At 45.0% G+C, this 23,395-nt stretch overlaps 1 protein-coding gene across 1 annotated transcript in view; it reads right to left on the minus strand.

The window, feature by feature from the left end:
- Positions 1-22,210, minus strand: part of chrm4a (cholinergic receptor, muscarinic 4a) — a 42,547-nt gene extending 20,337 nt beyond the window's left edge. The window contains exon 1 of the mRNA XM_068590439.1: positions 21,835-22,210. Coding sequence (XP_068446540.1) covers positions 21,835-21,889 — 55 coding nt within the window. The 5' untranslated portion in view covers positions 21,890-22,210. The remainder of the gene's footprint in view (positions 1-21,834) is intronic.
- Between the last annotated feature and the right edge of the window lie 1,185 nt (positions 22,211-23,395).

The following is a 23,395-nucleotide window of genomic DNA, read 5'->3' on the forward strand; positions in this document are numbered from 1 at the left end:
CGACCACACGTCTCGGACCAACCAATGAAAGCGATGACGCCGACGCCACTGAACAGCCACCTGGAGCTGACGGTCACAGCTTAGGGTTAGTGTTTAGTAAACATAATAATGCTTTTCACGTTTCAGACAAAAATCTTACTATTGTGGACCAATTTAGAATGTTTTTGAAAACATTGCTGGGCAGTGTTTTGTAATAACATGTTGCATAACATGTTAATAACATGTTTTGTGATACATGTTACATAACATGTTAATAACATGTTTTGTGATAACATGTTACATAACATGTTAATAACATGTTTTGTACTAACATGTTACATAACATGTTAATAACATGTTTTGTAATAACATGTTACATAACATGTTAATAACATGTTTTGTGATACATGTTGCATAACATGTTAATAACATGTTTTGTGATAACATATTACATAACATGTTAATAACATGTTTTGTGATAACATATTGCATAACATGTTAATAACATGTTTTGTGATAACATGTTGCATAACATGTTAATAACATGTTTTGTGATACATGTTGCATAACATGTTAATAACATGTTTTGTGATACATGTTGCATAACATGTTAATAACATGTTTTGTAATAACATGTTACATAACATGTTAATAACATGTTTTGTGATACATGTTGCATAACATGTTAATAACATGTTTTGTGATACATGTTGCATAACATGTTAATAACATGTTTTGTGATACATGTTGCATAACATGTTAATAACATGTTTTGTGATAACATGTTCGACAGCGATACAGCTCAACAGCAGTGGCTGTGAAATACATTTCATGTATTTATTTAGATTTCTTTTGTTTAAAAGGTTCACGTTCCTGCAGAGATCAAACACTCTTCAGACTGAATACATAATAACCTGACGTTAAAAACTACTTTCTACGTATTCAGATTGTGACGAATAAATCAGACTGTGCTCGGTGCAGAGCTTCTTTTGAATGCACAGATATATCATTTCATGTTATAGATGAAACTAAACAGTATAATATGAAAGAAGTTCAGCACTATGAACACGCCGCTATATGTTTGAATGATGAAACAGTTGTATTTAATGTGAGCTGGATTACATGCTTCACAAAATACACATTTGAAATACTGTGACATCAATGTGTTCATAATGCATCAGCCCACATTTACATCCACACGCTGACCAGCACACAGCCATGAGCACATGGATGCACACGTTTCATACAATATATAATACACACGCAGAACTCCCTCAGGTAGGACTACACAGCATGGCGTGTTTAAACATGCATGTACTGCATCTGCAGTGTGGGAATCATGTATGTGCATCTCGAAGGCAACACATTGCTCTTGGACAACAACGTGCAACAAGCAATATGCTCTTTAAATGTTATTCTGCCGCTCTAGAAAGATTAGTCAACTCTTTATTATTGTTATTCTGGAGGATACACACAATATTATATTGGCAATAATGTAATATAGGTTAAGTGATATATGAACTTGATACAGAGTACAATGTTACTATGCACATATGCAATGTATATTTAATGTCTCGCATGATGTCTTGCATGTTTAAATGTTATACATAACGGCTACATTGCTGTTTAGAATTCATAATTTGTCTACTTTGTGTTGCTTCAAAACTTTATTTGGCACGTATTGTGTACTATTGGTGTTGTTACATTAAGGAGTTTTTTGTTGATTCATTTTCTGTCTCGTGAGCGTGAAAAACAAACATAGTTGCTTTGCGCTCCATGATTTTGGATTGAAAGCAGATGTCTCTCAATCAGCTGCTTCAAAATAAAACTGAAATGATTTGCGTGGGTAAATGCTACATGGAGGTCATGGACATAAATCATAAACATTGGGAACCCTTCAGCCAGGTTATATACAGTATTATAATTTTATTTTAAAAGTCTGATTTTTTATTTTTATTTTACAGTGTTATTAATATCCGGCCTGGCGCTGTGATAGGCGTGGCGGTGCGTTGATACGACCGTCAGCAGGCAGTAACATTCACGTATTATTATAATTATTCATGGCCCGTGTTCCACTGAGCCGAGCTACCTCGCTGTCAGCGATAGAACTTCAGTCAAAAATAATTGCCCCCTCTGGGCGAGAGGAAGAGGGCACGAGCCCATAGAGCTGTTGTGTTTCCATAACCTCATAACCGAGGAACAATATTATCACAGTTTCTGTCCCATCTGACATCATCGCAGGAAGCAACTCAAGCCGAGCTTCTTCTGTGGATCTGAGTCAGACGCCGTGATGCCGGACTTTCAACAACCAAATATCCAACAGGCCGCGCGACGTCGTGGTGTGAACCCGTTTTATCATCGCGCGAGCAAACTGACGCGGTTTGGTGTGAGCGCAGCATCAGGTAACGTGTACCCAGCATGCAGTTTGGCGTGCCATTTTATAAATGTACAATTGTTTGTGTTACATATTGTTTATGAGTCACAAAATGTTGTGTCGGGGTGTTTGCACTGTTAAAAAGTTAGTTTTAGGTTATTAATTGTTACTTGATTTTTTTCAAGTGAGGTTAACTTAACGGATTTTACAGTGTACAACAAAGTAGTTTTAAAGGAACTTAAACTCCAGGGGCCGTTTTTTCAAAAGTAATCTAATCGGATTACGGCGATTAGATTAAATCTTGAAAATGGGTTTTTCAAGAGAAAAAAAGGATCCAGGAGTTGGACGGGATCACGTAATCCAATCTTGTTGATCCAGATGAAACCTTGAGTTTGGGTTTTTCAAAACTTTTTGGTAGGTTTGGGATAATTTTGAGCCTAAAAATCAGGATTAAAGTGATCCCAGCATGAGGGTGGATTCATGGTGGACATCAGTTATAAAACTAGGTATCTAAAATTGGTTAGTTAAATAATACAACATTTATATCATGCAGTTTACATTATTTATATTTATTCATCAGTTTCACTTGAATTTATTCTTAATCTCAGGCCTGTAATCCAGGGAGAAGGTCAATCACAGGTGGAGCCAGAAGGCCTACAGGAGCCCCAGAGAGACTCAAAGCACCCAGAGAAAGACAGAAAGATGACTCCTACAGGACACTTCTGCAAAAAGAGACTGAAGGGGCAGAAGTCCAGATCCATCTGGCAGAGGAACAGATTATTGCTGCCAGTTCAATTCAATCCATCTTTGTTTGAAACCTGTTCAAAACATCCATAATGTATTTGTGGGTATGGTATGTGTTTATGTATGTGTTTCCAGGAAATGGACAATGGAGGGATGTTTCTAGTGTTCGCTTGCGGTTCCGTTCAGTCCTATTTTCTGTTCAGATGCAGCACACTGGAGTGACCCACAGGGTTACACTAGTGTAGTGTCAACAGTGTTACAGGTAGTGTAAACTCTACCTGTTCACATTGTGATAGTCCCATTTAGACCACAGGTAATCCAGATGTGGTGAACCTGAACAGTTTGAATCCAGATCAGAGTAATCCAATCCCACATTGCTTTGAAAACCTATCATGAAAATAAAATGGATGACGTGATCCTGGATAGCAGAAAAAGAGATTTCCAAATCTGGATTACTTTGATCCAGATTAAAACTTTTGAAAAAACGGCCCCAGGAGATCCGGGCGTGGGAAACAGGGTTTGGGGTTGCCGCGGTAACTTGGGTCGACTCTGGCTTTCAGTCCGACACGGGGGTTCGCTTCTGAGAGGTCGCTATAGCAACTGATGCTGAACAGCGAGCGTGAATCAAATGTGATGAAGACGAGGCTGAAATGAGTCTTATACTTCCTGTAGAATAAGATGGTGGAGGCGTTGGATTATAATATTATAATATGATAATAAGCCTTTCTCAAAACAGACGGATGTAAAAGAATCGCCAAATTCTCAACAAATATTCAGATTCAATCGACCAGCAGCATGAACGACCCAGAATCATCAACACTCTTGTGATGAAGACGCACGGCGTGCAGCAGAGCGACGCGTTGGAGCCTCGCGCTTGGCTTTATGTTTCTGTGGATGACAATCTGACGTGAAAGCACGCCTGCTAATTATCTTTTTATATGATTCTTCATTTCTCACTGCCGGAGGTTGCAGCTGAAAGAATACGATTAAACTCGTTTCATACGAGCCAGGAAACGAATCTGCAACACGAGTCTTCCTCTGAGAAGTCAAATCATTTACACGTTCTCACAGTCTGAGATTTCTAGCCAGCTTTAGTCCTGAGGACGAGTTCAACTTCCTGTTGTGTGATGTTTTCTCTCGTAAAGAACGCTCCGCTCTGCTGGCAGCTGATTGGTCCTCTGCGGTCACGTGATCATGCTCACAGCCCCACAGAGAAGACTCAGGGTTAGGCTCAGGCTCAGGGTCAGGTTTAGGGTTAAGCTTAGGGTTGGGCTTAGGGTTAGGTTTTGGGACTCGGCTTTGGGATTAGGTTTGGTTGAGGGTTAGGGTTAAATTTAGGGTTAAACTTAGGGTTAGGCTTAGAAGAACCCACCGTCGAGGACAGTTCAACAGGGTCCTGTTGGGAGTGTGAGACGCGGCGCCTGCACACAAACCAAACTACACAACTAAACTCTACGAGCTGAATGACTTGTTCTTTAAGTTTTATTCACAAAACTTGAAAAAATGTATTTCCAAGGAGCTGCAACAGAGGGGCGGAGTCTCTATTATTATTCAGTTATTTCATCGTTAAATTACCAAGTCCTAGAACTTGAATATAATAATTTGCACAATTCCTGAATTGCCAGATGTGCGTCTAATCATGTCCTGCATTGTTAAATCAAACTAACAATAACAACAATACTCAGTGTAGTACTCCTTCATGTACTTGTTGTATGAGCGTATCCAAACTAACTTTCATTCATGCTCAAACTCTTTGTGATGAATGTTGTGTGATTGTTGTTTGATTAATACACTCACAGGTCACATGGTCTAATCTTTTTTTACATATAAAAGACTCTTGCCAAAAACACGGAGATAAAAAAAAGACTTGGAGAGTGTATGAAATATACAACAGACACATTACCATTCATTTCATCATCAGCATCGTACACACACACACACACACACACACACACACACACACACACACACACACACACACTAACAGCAAGCAGCAACCAGGACGTCAACGCTCCAACACCAGCAAACACGATCATAACAGAGATATTACATTCATATCAACGCTCCAACACAGCTGCTCGCTGCTGGAATATTCATGACAGATATTATAAATCCTTCCTGTTACCTTCAACATTACTGACATGTTTTGCCCTTTGCACTTTAAAACATGACTATAATTGAAATGTTTTCCCAAGTTTAAGTGTCAGGTACTTTACTTTTGTTACCTAAATATTCTTTTCAATGAAACATTGATGCTGGTGTGAGCAGATCAAACGCTGTATTTCTTGGTCATGGCTGACTCTGATGGGCCTGCAACCATTTTGATGACATCAGCAGCACGAAGTCGACCCTGCAGTTCAAGTGGGGAGATGGACCTTAAACCTTTACATTTTTGGAGTGTGTGACAACAGGAGGGTCAACATGAGGGTCTCGTCCTCATCAGAGGAGGATGCCTCTTCATCAGGGACCTCATCTTCTGTCTCAGACACATTCTCCTCAAAGTCACTTTCATGGTCAGAGAGATGGAACAACACCTCACTGACAGAAAACCTTCCATTAAAAGTCATTTTCAGTTGAGAGAGAGCAGAACAAAAAGCACACAGCACCAAAGAATGCTGCCGTGTAAACTTCTACATGCTTCAAACACATCTTCCCCTCCCGATGTCATGAGGACTATCAGTGGTTCTTGCACTGCAGTTGCTTTCAGCATGAAACCTAAAGCTTCATAAAGATTGATCAGCAGAGCGCTGTCTCTGCAGAACAGTGTTAACAATGTCCTGACAGACAAATGCAGAACAGTCCAGTGCTGCTGAATTACAACAGCAACAACTGAGGATGGGCCAAAGGAGTGTTTAGAGGCACCAACCTTAACCAATGTTTCAGGTTAGAGCCACTAGGTGGGTGAACGGGAGAACACGTTCGGACGCGTGTTCTGCCATAAACAAATTCAATGTCCAGGTCCATGTGTATCATTTGTCCATTTATTCAACGAGAAGTGAATGTGCCACCCTGTGTTCAAATAGAAGAACTACATTCACCCAGTGAACATGGACCAAAGAAGGAGTGGTTTGTCCCTCACAGGGACCCTTACTACTGAACATGGACCAAAGAAGGAGTGGTTTGTCCCTCACAGGGACCCTTACTACTGAACATGGACCAAAGAAGGAGTGGTTTGTCCCTCACAGGGACCCTTACTACTGAACATGGACCAAAGAAGGAGTGGTTTGTCCCTCACAGGGACCCTTACTACTGAACATGGACCAAAGAAGGAGTGGTTTGTCCCTCACAGGGACCCTTACTACTGAACATGGACCAAAGAAGGAGTGGTTTGTCCCTCACAGGGACCCTTACTACTGAACATGGACCAAAGAAGGAGTGGTTTGTCCCTCACAGGGACCCTTACTACTGAACATGGACCAAAGAAGGAGTGGTTTGTCCCTCACAGGGACCCTTACTACTGAACATGGACCAAAGAAGGAGTGGTTTGTCCCTCACAGGGACCCTTACTACTGAACATGGACCAAAGAAGGAGTGGTTTGTCCCTCACAGGGACCCTTACTACTGAACATGGACCAAAGAAGGAGTGGTTTGTCCCTCACAGGGACCCTTACTACTGAACACACTGTTTATGTTGTTCCTGATGAAACATTAATGTTTCTTCTGGTCCCTGACATCTTATCAAGATGTATTTACTGTTGTTAACTTGTTGTTGCTCCAGAGTGTTGTTATATTGTTCTGGTAACATTACTTTAAAGTAAAAGCTGCAATACAATAGTCTTCACTTCATTGTTGAATCAATAAAATGTTACACCTCAGTGGTATTTTGCTCATTCTTGGCCGCTCAGTTGAAGCTAACTATAATAGTAACAATATTCGAACATCTTTCTGAAGCAACAGGAGGTGAAATATTAAAGGTGATGAGATCAGCTGTGCGATGTGGTGGTTCAAGAAGAGGAGCACACTGGAGCCAGCACCCCAGGACCTGCCATGCAAACGCACTGTCCTCTGTATTCCTGTTTTATTGGGTTCCTTGTGTTTCTATAGCATTTAAACATTCTCTCTTAATATTCATATTCTATCTGACAGCATAAGCCCTGAAAGCAGTGCTGTGACGAGAGGCGGTGCAGACTCTCAGGACTCCCTCCAGGGCCTGGTCCACGCAGAGGTTTACTGATAGAGCGGGATAACTTCCAGGATAAGATGACGTACATCCGGCTTTCGGTCCCACGAAGCCAGTTTAGATCAGTCACCATAGCAACACATCGAAATCCCCACTCCCACCGGACAGAAAGCAGCTCTCTTCCTCATTGATGAAGGAGCGATGCTAGTTTTATTAGTTTTATAGGGAGAGAGTTCTTTCAGATCACCAAGATCCGTTCTCACATCACGATGACTTCCTGTATGAGCATCATGATGACTTCCTGTATGAGCATCATGATGACTTCCTGTACGAGCATCATGATGACTTCCTGTATGAGCATCATGATGACTTCCTGTACGAGCATCATGATGACTTCCTGTACGAGCATCATGATGACTTCCTGTACGAGCATCATGATGACTTCCTGTATGAGCATCATGATGACTTCCTGTATGAGCATCATGATGACTTCCTGTACGAGCATCATGATGACTTCCTGTATGAGCATCATGATGACTTCCTGTACGAGCATCATGATGACTTCCTGTATGAGCATCATGATGACTTCCTGTATGAGCATCATGATGACTTCCTGTATGAGCATCATGATGACTTCCTGTATGAGCATCATGATGACTTCCTGTACGAGCATCATGATGACTTCCTGTACGAGCATCATGATGACTTCCTGTACGAGCATCATGATGACTTCCTGTATGAGCTCACGTCATGATGACTTCCTGTATGAGCTCACATCATGATGACTTCCTGTATGAGCATCATGATGACTTCCTGTATGAGCATCATGATGACTTCCTGTATGAGCATCATGATGACTTCCTGTATGAGCATCACGATGACTTCCTGTATGAGCATCACGATGACTTCCTGTATGAGCATCACGATGACTTCCTGTATGAGCATCACGATGACTTCCTGTATGAGCATCACGATGACTTCCTGTACGAGCATCACGATGACTTCCTGTACGAGCATCATGATGACTTCCTGTACGAGCATCACGATGACTTCCTGTACGAGCATCATGATGACTTCCTGTATGAGCATCATGATGACTTCCTGTATGAGCATCATGATGACTTCCTGTACGAGCATCACGATGACTTCCTGTACGAGCATCATGATGACTTCCTGTACGAGCATCATGATGACTTCCTGTACGAGCATCATGATGACTTCCTGTATGAGCATCATGATGACTTCCTGTATGAGCATCATGATGACTTCCTGTATGAGCATCATGATGACTTCCTGTATGAGCTCACGTCATGATGACTTCCTGTATGAGCATCATGATGACTTCCTGTATGAGCATCATGATGACTTCCTGTATGAGCATCATGATGACTTCCTGTATGAGCATCATGATGACTTCCTGTATGAGCATCATGATGACTTCCTGTACGAGCATCATGATGACTTCCTGTATGAGCATCATGATGACTTCCTGTATGAGCATCATGATGACTTCCTGTATGAGCATCATGATGACTTCCTGTATGAGCTCACGTCATGATGACTTCCTGTATGAGCTCACATCATGATGACTTCCTGTATGAGCATCATGATGACTTCCTGTATGAGCGTTATTGATTCTGCGACATGGAATCATTTCTTTGTGAGACTTTCTGGAGCCGTACATTGAACACCAGCGCAGCCGAGCTTTGACCGTCTCACAGACTGTATGCAGACTGGATCACAGACTAGATCACAGACTGGATCACAGACTGTATGCAGACTGGATCACAGACTAGATCACAGACTGTATGCAGACTGGATCACAGACTGTATGCAGACTGGATCACAGACTAGATCACAGACTGGATCACAGACTAGATCACAGACTGTATGCAGACTAGATCACAGACTGTATGCAGACTGGATCACAGACTGGATCACAGACTAGATTTCAGACTGGATCACAGACTAGATCACAGACTAGATCACAGACTGTATGCAGACTGGATCACAGACTGGATCACAGACTAGATTTCAGACTGGATCACAGACTGGATCACAGACTAGATCACAGCCTAGATCGGAGCTTGGTGTGTTTCAGTGAGTGCTACACGTTTGTGTTGTTGATGTGTAGAACATGGTGGAAGCCGCTGCATGTCGTGCTGTTCATAATGTTTATTTAGCGCTTAAGAAGCTTATGAATGTGTTGAAAGCACTCATAATTATAGGACAGTAATTAGTACGCCATACATATCATTATTGTAGAACATGATGTGGACTCGTGATAAGACTACTCATCACTGCTTCAACTGATTGAATTTCTGATTATGAATCATACATACTGATCCGCCCGTACACATATTCAAACTAATAGTGGTAATCTACACACACATAGGTTACATGAATATACACATAGTTTATGATACATACGTGCATACAGTACATATTTCCTCATAAGTATATATTCATTTGTATCCTACTACCAGCAGGCACATTTAAATATAGTCGGATTGATTTGGGGATGAGACGCAGCTTAAGTGACTCGTGTTACGCTGCATTCACAACAGTGTTGTGAATGTTCGCTAGGCTTGAATGTGAAGCACCATTAGACTTTACCATGATTATGGATTCAAATTCATTACATGTAGTCATGCTCAACTCCTGCTCATCAGCGGGGAAAAGAAACACTCTTTCTCTGATCTTATTTGTTATTGAAGCAAGAGAACATCATGAATTTGGCGTTTGACTTTTCTCCCTTCTGAAGAGGAGCGAGCATGCTGCGTTATCCTGAGGACGTCTGGTTAGAATGAAGGAGAGCGTTTGAGGGAGGATCCACCTTCAGGGAACCGACGTATCCTGTAGTCCATCATGTCATTAAGTTCAGCTGGAGAACAGGACATTTGATGGACTTTGCTGAACCAGGTACGAGGATCAGGGCCCTGAGGATGCAGGGCCTCAGAGTCCAGTGATGCTGAACCCCACAAGAGCAAAACATGGAGGACCACATGCTTCTGTCTGTCATGGCAATAGGACACATGCCTCATCATATCAGAGGATCTGGTTTCAACCGGATACGTTTGGACCATTAGAGGACAAGAGGATGTGGATGTTGTCTTTGACTTGAGCTCCTAGAATGGGAAGGGAATTTATGTATTTATATATTTCTGCTCCGGGCCACAAGGTAAACACATTCTGACATGTAACCTGAGAGGAGAGATACGAGAAGGTTATCTTTTATATCTTAAAATGGGAAAGTCACAGCCTCCTCCCAGAGTATATATATATATATATATATATATATATATATATATATATATATATATATATATATATATATATATATATATATATATATATATATATATTATGTGTGTGTGTGTGTGTGTGTGTGTGTGTGTGTGTGTGTGTGTGTGTGTGTGTGTAAAAGAGAGAGAGCTTCAAACGCCCAAGCACATCATAGCCAATCCAAACTTTACAGTGCAGGCCAGCAGCGCTCTGTGTGAGTTTGGTTGTACATGCAAGTGTGTGTGTGTGTGTGTGTGTGTGTGTGTGTGTGTGTGTGTGTGCATACTGGCAGCAGCATTAGCAATTCTATTTGACACGTTCACACTGTAATGGAGCTTCTGTCTCTCCAGCTTCTTTCTTTTTTCTCGTTCCCCTTTATTTTGCTCCAGTTCCACAAGGCAGCGCGACACGAGACCATCCACCATGAACCAGCTCCACCTGCCCCCAACCAGGGGTGAGGCTCATTGGTTTGAGGGGACCACAAACCCACTTTCTTGTCTCCCTGCTTCCAAAACACACTGATAATCCTGTTATCAACATATTTATAAAGAACAGAAAGACATAATCAACGTTTTTATGTGAACGAGGGTCTCGACACAATCGACTCTGAAACACTTGTTTTCTCCAGAAAACAGCTTAAACTGAAATGTTCATCAGACGTGGTGCCAGGCTCGACGCCGTGCGCCTTCTTCCACACCTTGTGCACCAGAGATGTCCCTTCAGCTTAGGTTGATTCAGCACAGGGATATTTCAAAAGCCACGATCCAAACATGTACTGTTCTCTCCCTCCATCCTCTAGAGCCATTCCATCAGGACACACTTCATGCTACTAAAGTGTGCTTTGTGATTAACATCAGGAACACGTTGTGGAGGGAAAGACTTTTGTGTCACTTCCACTGGAGCGACCCGTATCTGCATTTCATCAGCACGGCTCTGTTCCACGTCTGGTGCAGTGTTCTGCATCATCACTGCATATTCTGTGTCTGCACATTCACAGAGAAGCTTAATATACATCATCTCATGTTCCTCACATCCAGATGAGCGTGTGAATGGAGTGAGACTAAATGTTTTGCAGCCGTTGAATAACATTCAGTAAAATAGGTCACACATCATTCGAGCTGCTACAGTACACAACATATCGTATATCAGAGCCTACGCTACACTCATTCATTCAGATGTCCTCAAGTACAACAACACAGCGAGCACGAGGCGATAGCCTTCAGAAAAAGGTTGCAGAATGTGCATGTCCTCAGCATTAAATATGTCACAGTCATCTCTTTGTAAAGAAATGCTCTGGTCTATGAGCCAGGCTTCCCTCAGTGAGACACGTCTGATGGACTGACGGCTCGGAAGCGTTTCCTGAACACACGAGTCGTCGTCTCTTTGAACACTTGTCATAAATCCTTCTCTGCCTCTTGTCAAACTCCACAGCCTCTAATTCCTCTATCGGCCCTCTGCATCCACCCGCTACGCCGCTCTGTGCCCATTCTGATGCCAGCTCACGGGGAATGTGCCAGTTTCAACATCTGGGGCTGACACACACACACACACACACACACACATATAGACACACACACATAGACACACACACACACACACACACATATAGACACACACACACACACACACACATATAGACACACACACACATAGACACACACACACACACTCATATAGACACACACACACACACACACACACACACACACACACATGCGCACACACACTCATATAGACACACACACGCGCACACACACACACACGTGTACAGTAAATGCAACATGGCGGCTGCAGACGCTGCATAACGAGGTCATTGCAGGGTGGAGGCTCGTCCTGGAGGTTCGTCGTGGAGGCTCGTTACTGGAGGCTCGTCCTGGAGGCTCGTCCTGGAGGCTCGTCGTGGAGGCTCGTCCTGGAGGCTCGTCCTGGAGGCTCGTCCTGGAGGCTCGTCCTGGAGGCTCGTCGTGGAGGCTCGTCCTGGAGGCTCGTCCTGGAGGTTCGTCGTGGAGGCTCGTAACTGGAGGCTTGTTGTGGAGGCTCGTCCTGGAGGCTCGTCCTGGAGGCTCGTCGTGGAGGCTCGTCCTGGAGGCTCGTCGTGGAGGCTCGTCCTGGAGGCTCGTCCTGGAGGCTCGTCCTGGAAGCTCGTCCTGGAGGCTCGTCCTGGAGGCTCATCGTGGAGGCTCGTTGTGGATGCTCGTCCTGGAGGCTCGTCCTGGAGGCTCGTTGTGGATGCTCGTCCTGGAGGCTCGTCCTGGAGGCTCGTCCTGGAGGCTCATCGTGGAGGCTCGTTGTGGATGCTCGTCCTGGAGGCTCGTCCTGGAGGCTCGTCCTGGAGGCTCGTCCTGGAGGCTCGTCCTGGAGGCTCGTCCTAGAGGCTCGTCCTGGAGGCTCGTCATGGATGCTCGTCCTGGAGGCTCGTCCTGGAGGCTCGTTGTGGAGGCTCGTCCTGGAGGCTCGTCCTGGAGGCTCGTCCTGGAGGCTCGTTGTGGATGCTCGTCCTGGAGGCTCGTCCTGGAGGCTCGTCCTGGAGGCTCGTCCTAGAGGCTCGTCCTGGAGGCTCGTCGTGGATGCTCGTCCTGGAGGCTCGTCCTGGAGGCTCGTTGTGGAGGCTGGTGGCTCTGTGGCGCTTCATTAGCACGGTGTATTACTTCAACACGCAGACCCCACAAACAACAACAAAGACAATAATTCTGCACTTTCAATACATCCTCTCATATGACGCCAGACGACCCCGTTTAGTACCTCATGCAAACGTGTATGTTACTCACGAATTATGATGCTCAATAATTCATATTCAAACTATTTCTTTGTTTTATTAATTGTTCCTTTAGTCAATAAAAACATTGGAAAATCTGAAATATTTTTTAGTTATCTTGTTTCCAGAAGATATTCAGTTAAAATGACATAACCAAAGCAGTGAATGTTTTCATTGGTACTAAATGACTGCCAGATGAATTCAGCCCACATGATAGATCATAGATCATAGCTCATAGATCATAGATCAACTCAATCAGCTGCATATGTGAGTTCACTGCGTGAGATAAACCAATCAGGTTGATCTCCATAAGTGATCGCTGCTCAGCTGTCACTTGTCGATTCAGAACAACATCAATGTCAATATTAAATCTTCTCTCCTATTTCAGGATTTGGTTGTTGATGGCAAAGCCAATGTCTGATTTAGATTAACTTTCTCTTCCTGACAGGTCTCACCAACTGGGCTTTAATAAGCCTGGTCCTAACTGCTGAGCCGGTCTATGGTAAGAACACCGTTTAAAATAGACTTGACTAAACTACCATCTTAAGCCTAGCCTTAACTACTAGTTTAAGCCTAGCCTTAATGACCTGTTTAAGCCTAGCCTTAACTATCATATTAAGCTTTAAGCCTTAACTAGCAGCTTAAGCCTAGCCTTAACTACCATCTTAAGCTTCAAGCCTTAACTACCAGCTTAAGCCTAGCCTTAACTACTAGTTTAAGCATAGCCTTAATGACCTGTTTAAGCCTAGTCTTAACTAGCATATTAAGCTTTGAGCCTTAACTACCATCTTAAGCCTAGCCTTAACTACCATCTTAAGCCTAGCCTTAATGACCCATTTAAGCCTAGCCTTAACTACCATCTTAAGCTTTAAACCTTAACTACCAGCTTAAGCCTAGCCTTAACTAGCATCTAATGCCTAGCCTTAACTACCATCTTAAGCCTAGCCTTAATGACCCATTTAAGCCTAGCCTTAACTATCATATTAAGCTTTAAGTCTTAACTAGCAGCTTAAGCCTAGCCTTAACTACCATCTTAAGCCTCGCCTTAACTACCATTTTAAGCCTAGCCTTAACTACCATCTTAAGCTTTAAACCTTAACTACAAGCTTAAGCCTAGTCTTAACTACCAGCTTAAGCCTAGCCTTAACTAGCATCTAATGCCTAGCCTTGACTACCATTTTAAGCTTAGCCTTAACTACCAGCTTAAGCCTAGCCTTAACTACCAGCTTAAGCTTAGCCTTAACTACCAGCTTAAGCCTAACCTTAACTACCATTTTAAGCCTAGCCTTAACTAGCATCTTAAGCCTAGCCCAGTCGTAGCGATGCACATTCATGCGGCTATTGTGTTGCTAGGAAACACTGATAACAATCTGCCACTGCCTTGCTAATGTTAAGCACAAACTTCATCACTTGAGCAGATGAACAGAAAAAGACTTCTCATGGAGATGAGCCGCAACAGGAACATGAAGCAGTATGAAAGCATCTGGAAAGACTTCTGATCAAATCTCCTCACAGTGAATCTTATTGTCAACACAAACATTAACTTCCCCTCCACTGATGAAGAGCAGGCTCCATCAGCTTCATCATCATTTCCTTCGTCTCCGACATCGCAGCATCACTCCAGCTCCGCCTTCCTCTCTTCCGGCTCTGCAGACGGGCGGATCGAGCATCCGTCTGCGATCCTGCTGAGTATTCACGACCCCCGGGTCAAGACACACCTGCCTCATCGGGTCCGCCCCAAAACCAGTGCTTGAGGGGTCAGGACGTCAGGTCCTTCACCAGCGCCTGAGAGGAACCACTTGTCTTTTTCTCTCATTCTCTGGCGTCTCATCAGCTGCTCCATGCCATCGCCAAGACATTTGGCCAAGTCATGGGCGACTGTGGCTCAGTGGTGAACGAGGTCGTCTTTCAATCAGAGGATCGGTGGTTCGATCCCCGGCTCCGCTAGCCCATGTATATGTGTCCTTGAGCAAGACCCTTAACCCTGAATTGCTCCCGTAGCTGCGACTACGGAGTATGAATGTGTATGAACGGTCTCTGATACTGATGTGGCTCCTCCCATCAGGGTGTGAATGATGACTCGTAGTGTAAAAGTGCTTTGAGTGGTTGGAAGACTAGAAAAGTGCTTTACAGGTCCATTTAAATTTTGACCCATTGGTTGGTTTCTATCCAGAGAGAAGGCAATCATTTGATTCTTATTGGCCATCTCAAACACAAACATGGGAAAAATATTTTCCTTACAGATCACATTCAACAACTATGGAAAAGACAACAGTAGGTCCATTTCTGGGTTCCACCAGAATGTATATCCATCTCTTGATGTCTCTCCTGTCCTCTTGTCTGTCCGTCTTCTGAACCGTCTTCTAACAAAATACCATTATTTGGGTTTATTAATGATATTGTGTAGAGATGGGAGACCAGAGTGAACAGAGATGCTGCTGGTATTGTCCTGTGTCTCTGCCTTCTGGAGGTTTGATGCAGTGAAGCTGATGATACGTTTGGGGGCGTGTCTTTGGGGGCGTGTCTTTGGGGGGTGTTGAAGACTTTGAGTTTTTAGGTTACCCACCCTGCCTTTAATAAGACATTTTAAAAGAAGGTTTAGAATCAGAAACGCTTTCTGACTCAGGAAGCCAACAATATGCAATAAGATAATTTATGATTGAGCCTTAAATAAGGACACCGTTATGGCTTGGTGCCACTCAGTGTAATGAGACAGCATTGTTCTGTGTAAATATGGAGGCTGCTGCCAGTAATTAGCAGCCGGCAGTCGGCAGCCTGGTGACAGGGAGCCGCAGCACATCTGCTCAGCACGTTTCATGCTTTGTGCCAGAAGAAGCCTTTAGCTGCTGACCTGTGGAGCCGCGAGGCCACCGAGCTGCATGGGGGGCCAGAGATGAGCCCACATACACTCAGCTCAGTGCGGCCCTCCGGAAGGAGACGCCAAAGCCAGAAGAAGAGGCTTCAGTACGCGTACACGAGGCTCATCACTCCTGGACCCGGATGCTGCTTCAAAGAATTCATGGACGTTTAAGCTCTGAAAACGTGTCACTTATCAAATACTTAGTCAGCATCATAATACTCAGAAGACCACAGCCTCACAAGGAGCCGACAGCAGCGTTTACAGTGACAAGAAAGAAAAGATCTTTAAGGACATGTGTCTCTTTGCTTGCTTGTCAAGAGTTATGTGAGCTCAATATTGAGAGATCAATAAGAAGATACAGTCTCATGTTGGTCCTCTGAAGCTGCAATACAAGCTGCAGCCAGCTGGATAAGCTAAGAATAAAGATGGGAATAAAATAATTCATCTACGTTGGCTCTGTCTGAAAGTAAAACCCCAAAATTCCCAAACTGAGAAGAAAAATCTCATCTTTTGGTTCTCGAGAGCTGGTCGCCATGACGGCAAAGACTCTCTTCAAAAAAGCAAATATGAATATTTCCCAGATGCCACATAATGCGGCTTCAGCCCAGCTGATGTGGCACCATATGGACACGTGAGCAGCTCTGCTCACAGCATCTCTGTTTTAATAAAGAAAACTAAAGAACACATCACAATCTCATTATTAAAATGAATACTTGGTATTACTGCAGTAATTAAAGGTGGTTAATATCTCATTTAATTGATTCAAACATAGTAAGCTCTTTTTGTTTCCCTTGACCGAACGCACAGAGAATAGAAACTACAGCAGCTGAGTAGCCAGACTGTAACGAGCCACTAATGTACCATGAGCCAGACTGTAACGAGCCACTAATGTACCATGAGCCAGACTGTAACGAGCCGCTAATGTACCATGAGCCAGACTGTAACGAGCCGCTAATGAACCATGAGCCAGACTGTAACGAGCCACTAATGTACCATGAGCCAGACTGTAACGAGCCACTAATGTACCATGAGCCAGACTGTAACGAGCCGCTAATGTACCATGAGCCAGACTGTAACGAGCCGCTAATGTACCATGAGCCAGACTGTAACGAGCCGCTAATGTACCATGAGCCAGACTGTAACGAGCCGCTAATGTACCATGAGCCAGACTAACGAGCCGCTAATGTACCATGAGCCAGACTGTAACGAGCCGCTAATGTACCATGAGCCAGACTGTAACGAGCCGCTAATGTACCATGAGCCAGACTGTAACGAGCCACTAATGTACCATGAGCCAGACTGTAACGAGCCGCCAATGTACCATGAGCCAGACTGTAACGAGCCGCTAATGTACCATGAGCCAGACTGTAACGAGCCAGGAATGAACCATGAGCCAGACTGTAACGAGCCAGGAATGAACCATGAGCCAGACTGTAACGAGCCGCTAATGTACCATGAGCCAGACTGTAACGAGCCGCTAATGTACCATGAGCCAGACTGTAACGAGCCGCTAATGTACCATGAGCCAGACTGTAACGAGCCGCTAATGTACCATGAGCCAGACTGTAACATGCCACTAATGTACCATGAGCCAGACTGTAACGAGCCAGGAATGAACCATGAGCCAGACTGTAACGAGCCGCTAATGAACCATGAGCCAGACTGTAACGAGCCAGGAATGAACCATGAGCCAGACTGTAACGAGCCAGGAATGAACCATGAGCCAGACTGTAACGAGCCGCTAATGTACCATGAGCCAGACTGTAACGAGCCGCTAATGTACCATGAGCCAGACTGTAACGAGCCATTAATGTACCATGAGCCAGACTGTAACATGCCACTAATGTACCATGAGCCAGACTGTAACGTGCCACTAATGTACCATGAGCCAGACTGTAACATGCCACTAATGTACCATGAGCCAGACTGTAACGTGCCACTAATGTACCATGAGCCAGACTGTAACGAGCCATTAATGTACCATGAGCCAGACTGTAACATGCCACTAATGTACCATGAGCCAGACTGTAACGAGCCAGGAATGAACCATGAGCCAGACTGTAACGAGCCAGGAATGAACCATGAGCCAGACTGTAACGAGCCACTAATGAACCATGAGCCAGACTGTAACGAGCCACTAATGAACCATGAGCCAGACTGTAACGAGCCACTAATGTACCATGAGCCAGACTGTAACATGCCACTAATGTACCATGAGCCAGACTGTAACGAGCCGCTAATGTACCATGAGCCAGACTGTAACATGCCACTGATGAACCATGAGCCAGACTGTAACGTGCCACTAATGTACCATGAGCCAGACTGTAGCATGCCATTGATGTACCATGAGCCAGACTGTAACGAGCCACTAATGAACCATGAGCCAGACTGTAACGAGCCACTAATGAACCATGAGCCAGACTGTAACGAGCCGCTAATGTACCATGAGCCAGACTGTAACGAGCCACTAATGTACCATGAGCCAGACTGTAACATGCCACTAATGTACCATGAGCCAGACTGTAACGAGCCAGGAATGAACCATGAGCCAGACTGTAACGAGCCAGGAATGAACCATGAGCCAGACTGTAACGAGCCACTAATGAACCATGAGCCAGACTGTAACGAGCCACTAATGAACCATGAGCCAGACTGTAACGAGCCACTAATGTACCCTGAGCCAGACTGTAACATGCCACTAATGTACCATGAGCCAGACTGTAACATGCCACTAATGTACCATGAGCCAGACTGTAACATGCAATTAATGTACCATGAGCCAGACTGTAACGAGCCACGAATGTACCATGAGCCAGACTGTAACGTGCCACTAATGAACCATGAGCCAGACTGTAACGTGCCACTAATGTACCATGAGCCAGACTGTAACGAGCCACTAATGTACCATGAGCCAGACTGTAACGAGCCACTAATGTACCATGAGCCAGACTGTAACATGCCATTAATGTACCATGAGCCAGACTGTAACATGCCACTAATGTACCATGAGCCAGACTGTAACGAGCCACTAATGAACCATGAGCCAGACTGTAACGAGCCACTAATGTACCATGAGCCAGACTGTAACGAGCCACTAATGTACCCTGAGCCAGACTGTAACATGCCACTAATGAACCATGAGCCAGACTGTAACGAGCCACTAATGTACCATGAGCCAGACTGTAACGAGCCACTAATGAACCATGAGCCAGACTGTAACGTGCCACTAATGTACCATGAGCCAGACTGTAACATGCAATTAATGTACCATGAGCCAGACTGTAACGAGCCACGAATGTACCATGAGCCAGACTGTAACGTGCCACTAATGAACCATGAGCCAGACTGTAACATGCCACTAATGTACCATGAGCCAGACTGTAACATGCAATTAATGTACCATGAGCCAGACTGTAACGAGCCACGAATGTACCATGAGCCAGACTGTAACGTGCCACTAATGAACCATGAGCCAGACTGTAACGTGCCACTAATGTACCATGAGCCAGACTGTAACGAGCCACTAATGTACCATGAGCCAGACTGTAACGAGCCACTAATGTACCATGAGCCAGACTGTAACATGCCATTAATGTACCATGAGCCAGACTGTAACATGCCACTAATGTACCATGAGCCAGACTGTAACGAGCCACTAATGAACCATGAGCCAGACTGTAACGAGCCACTAATGTACCATGAGCCAGACTGTAACGAGCCACTAATGTACCCTGAGCCAGACTGTAACATGCCACTAATGAACCATGAGCCAGACTGTAACGAGCCACTAATGTACCCTGAGCCAGACTGTAACGAGCCACTAATGAACCATGTTGAACATTCCATCATCCATTATCTACACCACGAGGTCTCCATCAGGCCTCCATCAGGCCTCCATCAGGTCTCCATCAGGCCTCCATCAGGCCCCCATCAGGACTCCATCAGGCCTCCATCAGGACTCCATCAGGTCCCCATCAGGACTCCATCAGGCCTCCATCAGGACTCCATCAGGCCTCCATCAGGACTCCATCAGGTCCCCATCAGGACTCCATCAGGCCTCCATCAGGCCTCCATCAGGTCCCCATCAGGACTCCATCAGGCCTCCATCAGGCCTCCATCAGGCCCCCTCCCTCCAGAGCAGTCCAGCAGGGACCTTTGCACCAGCATTCAGACCTCTAGAAGATAAACTGTGAAGTTTGAATATAAACTTGTTTCTCTTACACATGCAGGTAATATCACCAAGAGTTATAGTTTAATAACAAGACCTCTTACACACACACACACACACACACACACACACACACACACACACACACACACACACACACACACACACACACACACACACACTGAAAACAGGCCTTTCCACCACAGGGATCCTTCTCTCTCCCTCAAACGAGAGAGGAGGAAAGGAGACATGAGGGGTGAGGAGAGAGGAGACGGGGAGGAATCAGAGGACAGGAACCACCATCAGCGCCCTGCGGTTCTCTCTAGAACTCGGTGCTGTCAGTCATTCTGCAGAGAGGAATTCTTTTCAGGTAACATCTGTAAACATGCTGATGATTAAAGCCTTCAATTACAGAATATTCACAAACTATGAAACATGTGATGGAGTCGTGGGTCGTGTTGTGTGGTGGTGTGTTGAGATGAAGCTCGTTATAACGTATCAACACCTCTCAGGACATGCAGTCTCATATCAATATTTAAACTAAAACCATAAGGCAGTGATGTCACATCCATCCATTTTTATTCATGCTGTGTTATCATTTTATACACTGGGAACTATTTCATACTTCTGTGTTTTCATATTCCAGTAAAGACGTGAAAGGAGGAGGCAGACGATGAGATGTGAGACAGGAGGAGAAACCTAATGCTTCTCTCCTCCTCCTCATCTTCACTCTTCCTTCTCCGCCTGAGGACATCTCATTGTTGTAATTTAGTGAAGAAGAAGAAGAAGAAGAAGAAGAAGAAGAAGAAGAAGAAGAAGAAGAAGATCTTTCCACATGACAGTGAATATTGATCAGATATCAAATCATCACTTACCAGCTGATCCAAGAACATTGAGTTGGTCAACCGTTTATAGGGCAACGATAACCTCATTATGAGCAGAGACGAGTATTATTATTATTATTATTATTATTATTATGCAGCCCAACAGCCGTGTCTCCACATCTTAACCTCTCTCCTTGTGGAATCTTGACCGTTAACAATGTTCCTATATTTCCACAACACTTTTTTAACTCATGACGTTCATCTGCAGAAACTTATATTTACTCAATCATCAATTTGTGTGTTTGTTTCTTCTTTTGATGTCCTGAACATGAATGAAATAATTGTTGCTTCACTTCGTCAATGAGCTGCAGCGTCTCCTGCAGCATGGAGCACCGAGCAGCATGGAGCGCCCTGCAGCATGGAGCACCAAGCAGCATGGAGCACCATGCAGCATGGAGCAGCATGGAGCGCCATGCAGCATGGAGCGCCATGCAGCATGGAGCGCCCTGCAGCATGGAGCGCCCTGCAGCATGGAGCACCATGCAGCATGGAGCAGCATGGAGCGCCATGCAGCATGGAGCGCCATGCAGCATGGAGCACCAAGCAGCATGGAGCACCATGCAGCATGCAGCATGGAGTGCCCCGCAGCATGGAGCGCCCCGCAGCATGGAGCGCCCTGCAGCCTCCGCTCTCTCTGGCTGTCAGAAGGATGGAGCTTCACTCACCGCTGGCGTTCCAGAGGGGCCGCGGCCCCTCGGCCCCGTGGCTGCCGTTACTCATGCCGACCTCCGCTCTCCACTTTGGGCTCCAAGGTGTTCGGTGGAGCAGCCTCCCGTAGTCCTGGAACTCTTTCTTTATCCTCTTCTGCTCCTCCGCTCCTCCTCTCCTCCTCTCCTCCTCTGCTCCTCTGCTCCTCTCCTCCTCTGCTCCTCTGCTCCTCTGCTCCTCTCCTCCTCTGCTCCTCTGCTCCTCTCCTCCTCTGCTCCTCTGCTCCTCTCCTCCTCTCCTCGGCAGCTCACTGCTCTCCGCGCTGCAGAGCTCGCGCTGCTCCGGCCACCAGAGCAACAGGAAGAACACTTGACACCAACATCAACTCCTCACTTCTCCTCACGTCTGAGCTGCTGAGCGGAGCGCCAGAGAGGATCCTCTCATTTGGAAGGGGGGGGGAGAGAGAGAGAGAGAGAGAGAGAGAGAGAGAGAGAGAGAGAGAGAGAGAGAGAGGGAAAGGGAGGGAGGGACGAGCGAGAGGGAGGGAGGGAGGGGAGAGACATAGCGAGAGAAAGTGAAGGGGAAAAGAGAAAGAGAGGGAGAGCGAGGAATGAAGTGAGAGAAAAAGAGCGCACGAGAGAGCGATGGATGGAGAGAGGGAGAGACCTGTGATGTCACTTCCCTCAGCCAATCCGTAGTGAGTGAATCTCTGGTTAGGTTACTTAGCAATTTTTCTCAGTGCTGCTCTTCTAATTTTATATTTGGTGTGTCATCACAAATATAATTCCCTCCTCAGAGAAGTTTTATATTATATAAATATTCCTGTTGTGAGGGAAAGTAAAGGCTGCGCCTGCTGTCCACAGGACAGGAGAATTATTGATGAACCTGCTTATTGGTGAACCTGCTTATTGATGAACCTGCTTATTGATAAGCCTGCTTATTGATAAACCTGCTTATTGATGAACCTGCTTATTGATGAACCTGCTTATTGATGAACCTGCTTATTGATGAACCTGCTGTAGTGCTGGAGGCTAACTCCTTTTGATTCATTCATTCAATTGAATGTTTCAAGAAGACGTTTAGAATTAATATCTTTTTCAGAACGGACCCTCCCTTGCTTCCCTGAGCTCCATGCACAGGTCCAAGAGCACCTGGCCAGTTGGTTGGACAGAAGGCAACCAAAAGGGAGCTGTGCACCTGGAGTTGCTCCACCTGGAGTTGCTCCACCTGGAGCTGCTCCACCTGGAGTTGCTCCACCTGGAGTTGCTCCACCATTGTCGAGGATGTGGAAACACACCCACATGCTCTGGCCAAGAAATACTTTAAACTTCAGTCACTACTCTCTGCCTTCTGCTCGCAGCTGACAGAGCGAACAGAGCGAACAGAGCTAAATGCTAACAGTGCAAACAGTACAAACAGAGCTAACGGAGCTAACGGATCCAGGGCTCTCAAGTGCTCTAAAGTGCCTTTAAAAAGACATTTTAAAAGAAGGTTTAGAATCAGAAACGCTTTCTGACTCAGGAAGCCAACAATATGCAATAAGATAATTTATGATTGAGCCTTAAATAAGGACACCGT

This window comes from Clinocottus analis, unplaced genomic scaffold (assembly GCF_023055335.1).
Source record: "Clinocottus analis isolate CAN_PGR_092001 unplaced genomic scaffold, fCliAna1.0.p SCAF_24, whole genome shotgun sequence".
Lineage (NCBI taxonomy): Eukaryota > Metazoa > Chordata > Actinopteri > Perciformes > Cottidae > Clinocottus > Clinocottus analis.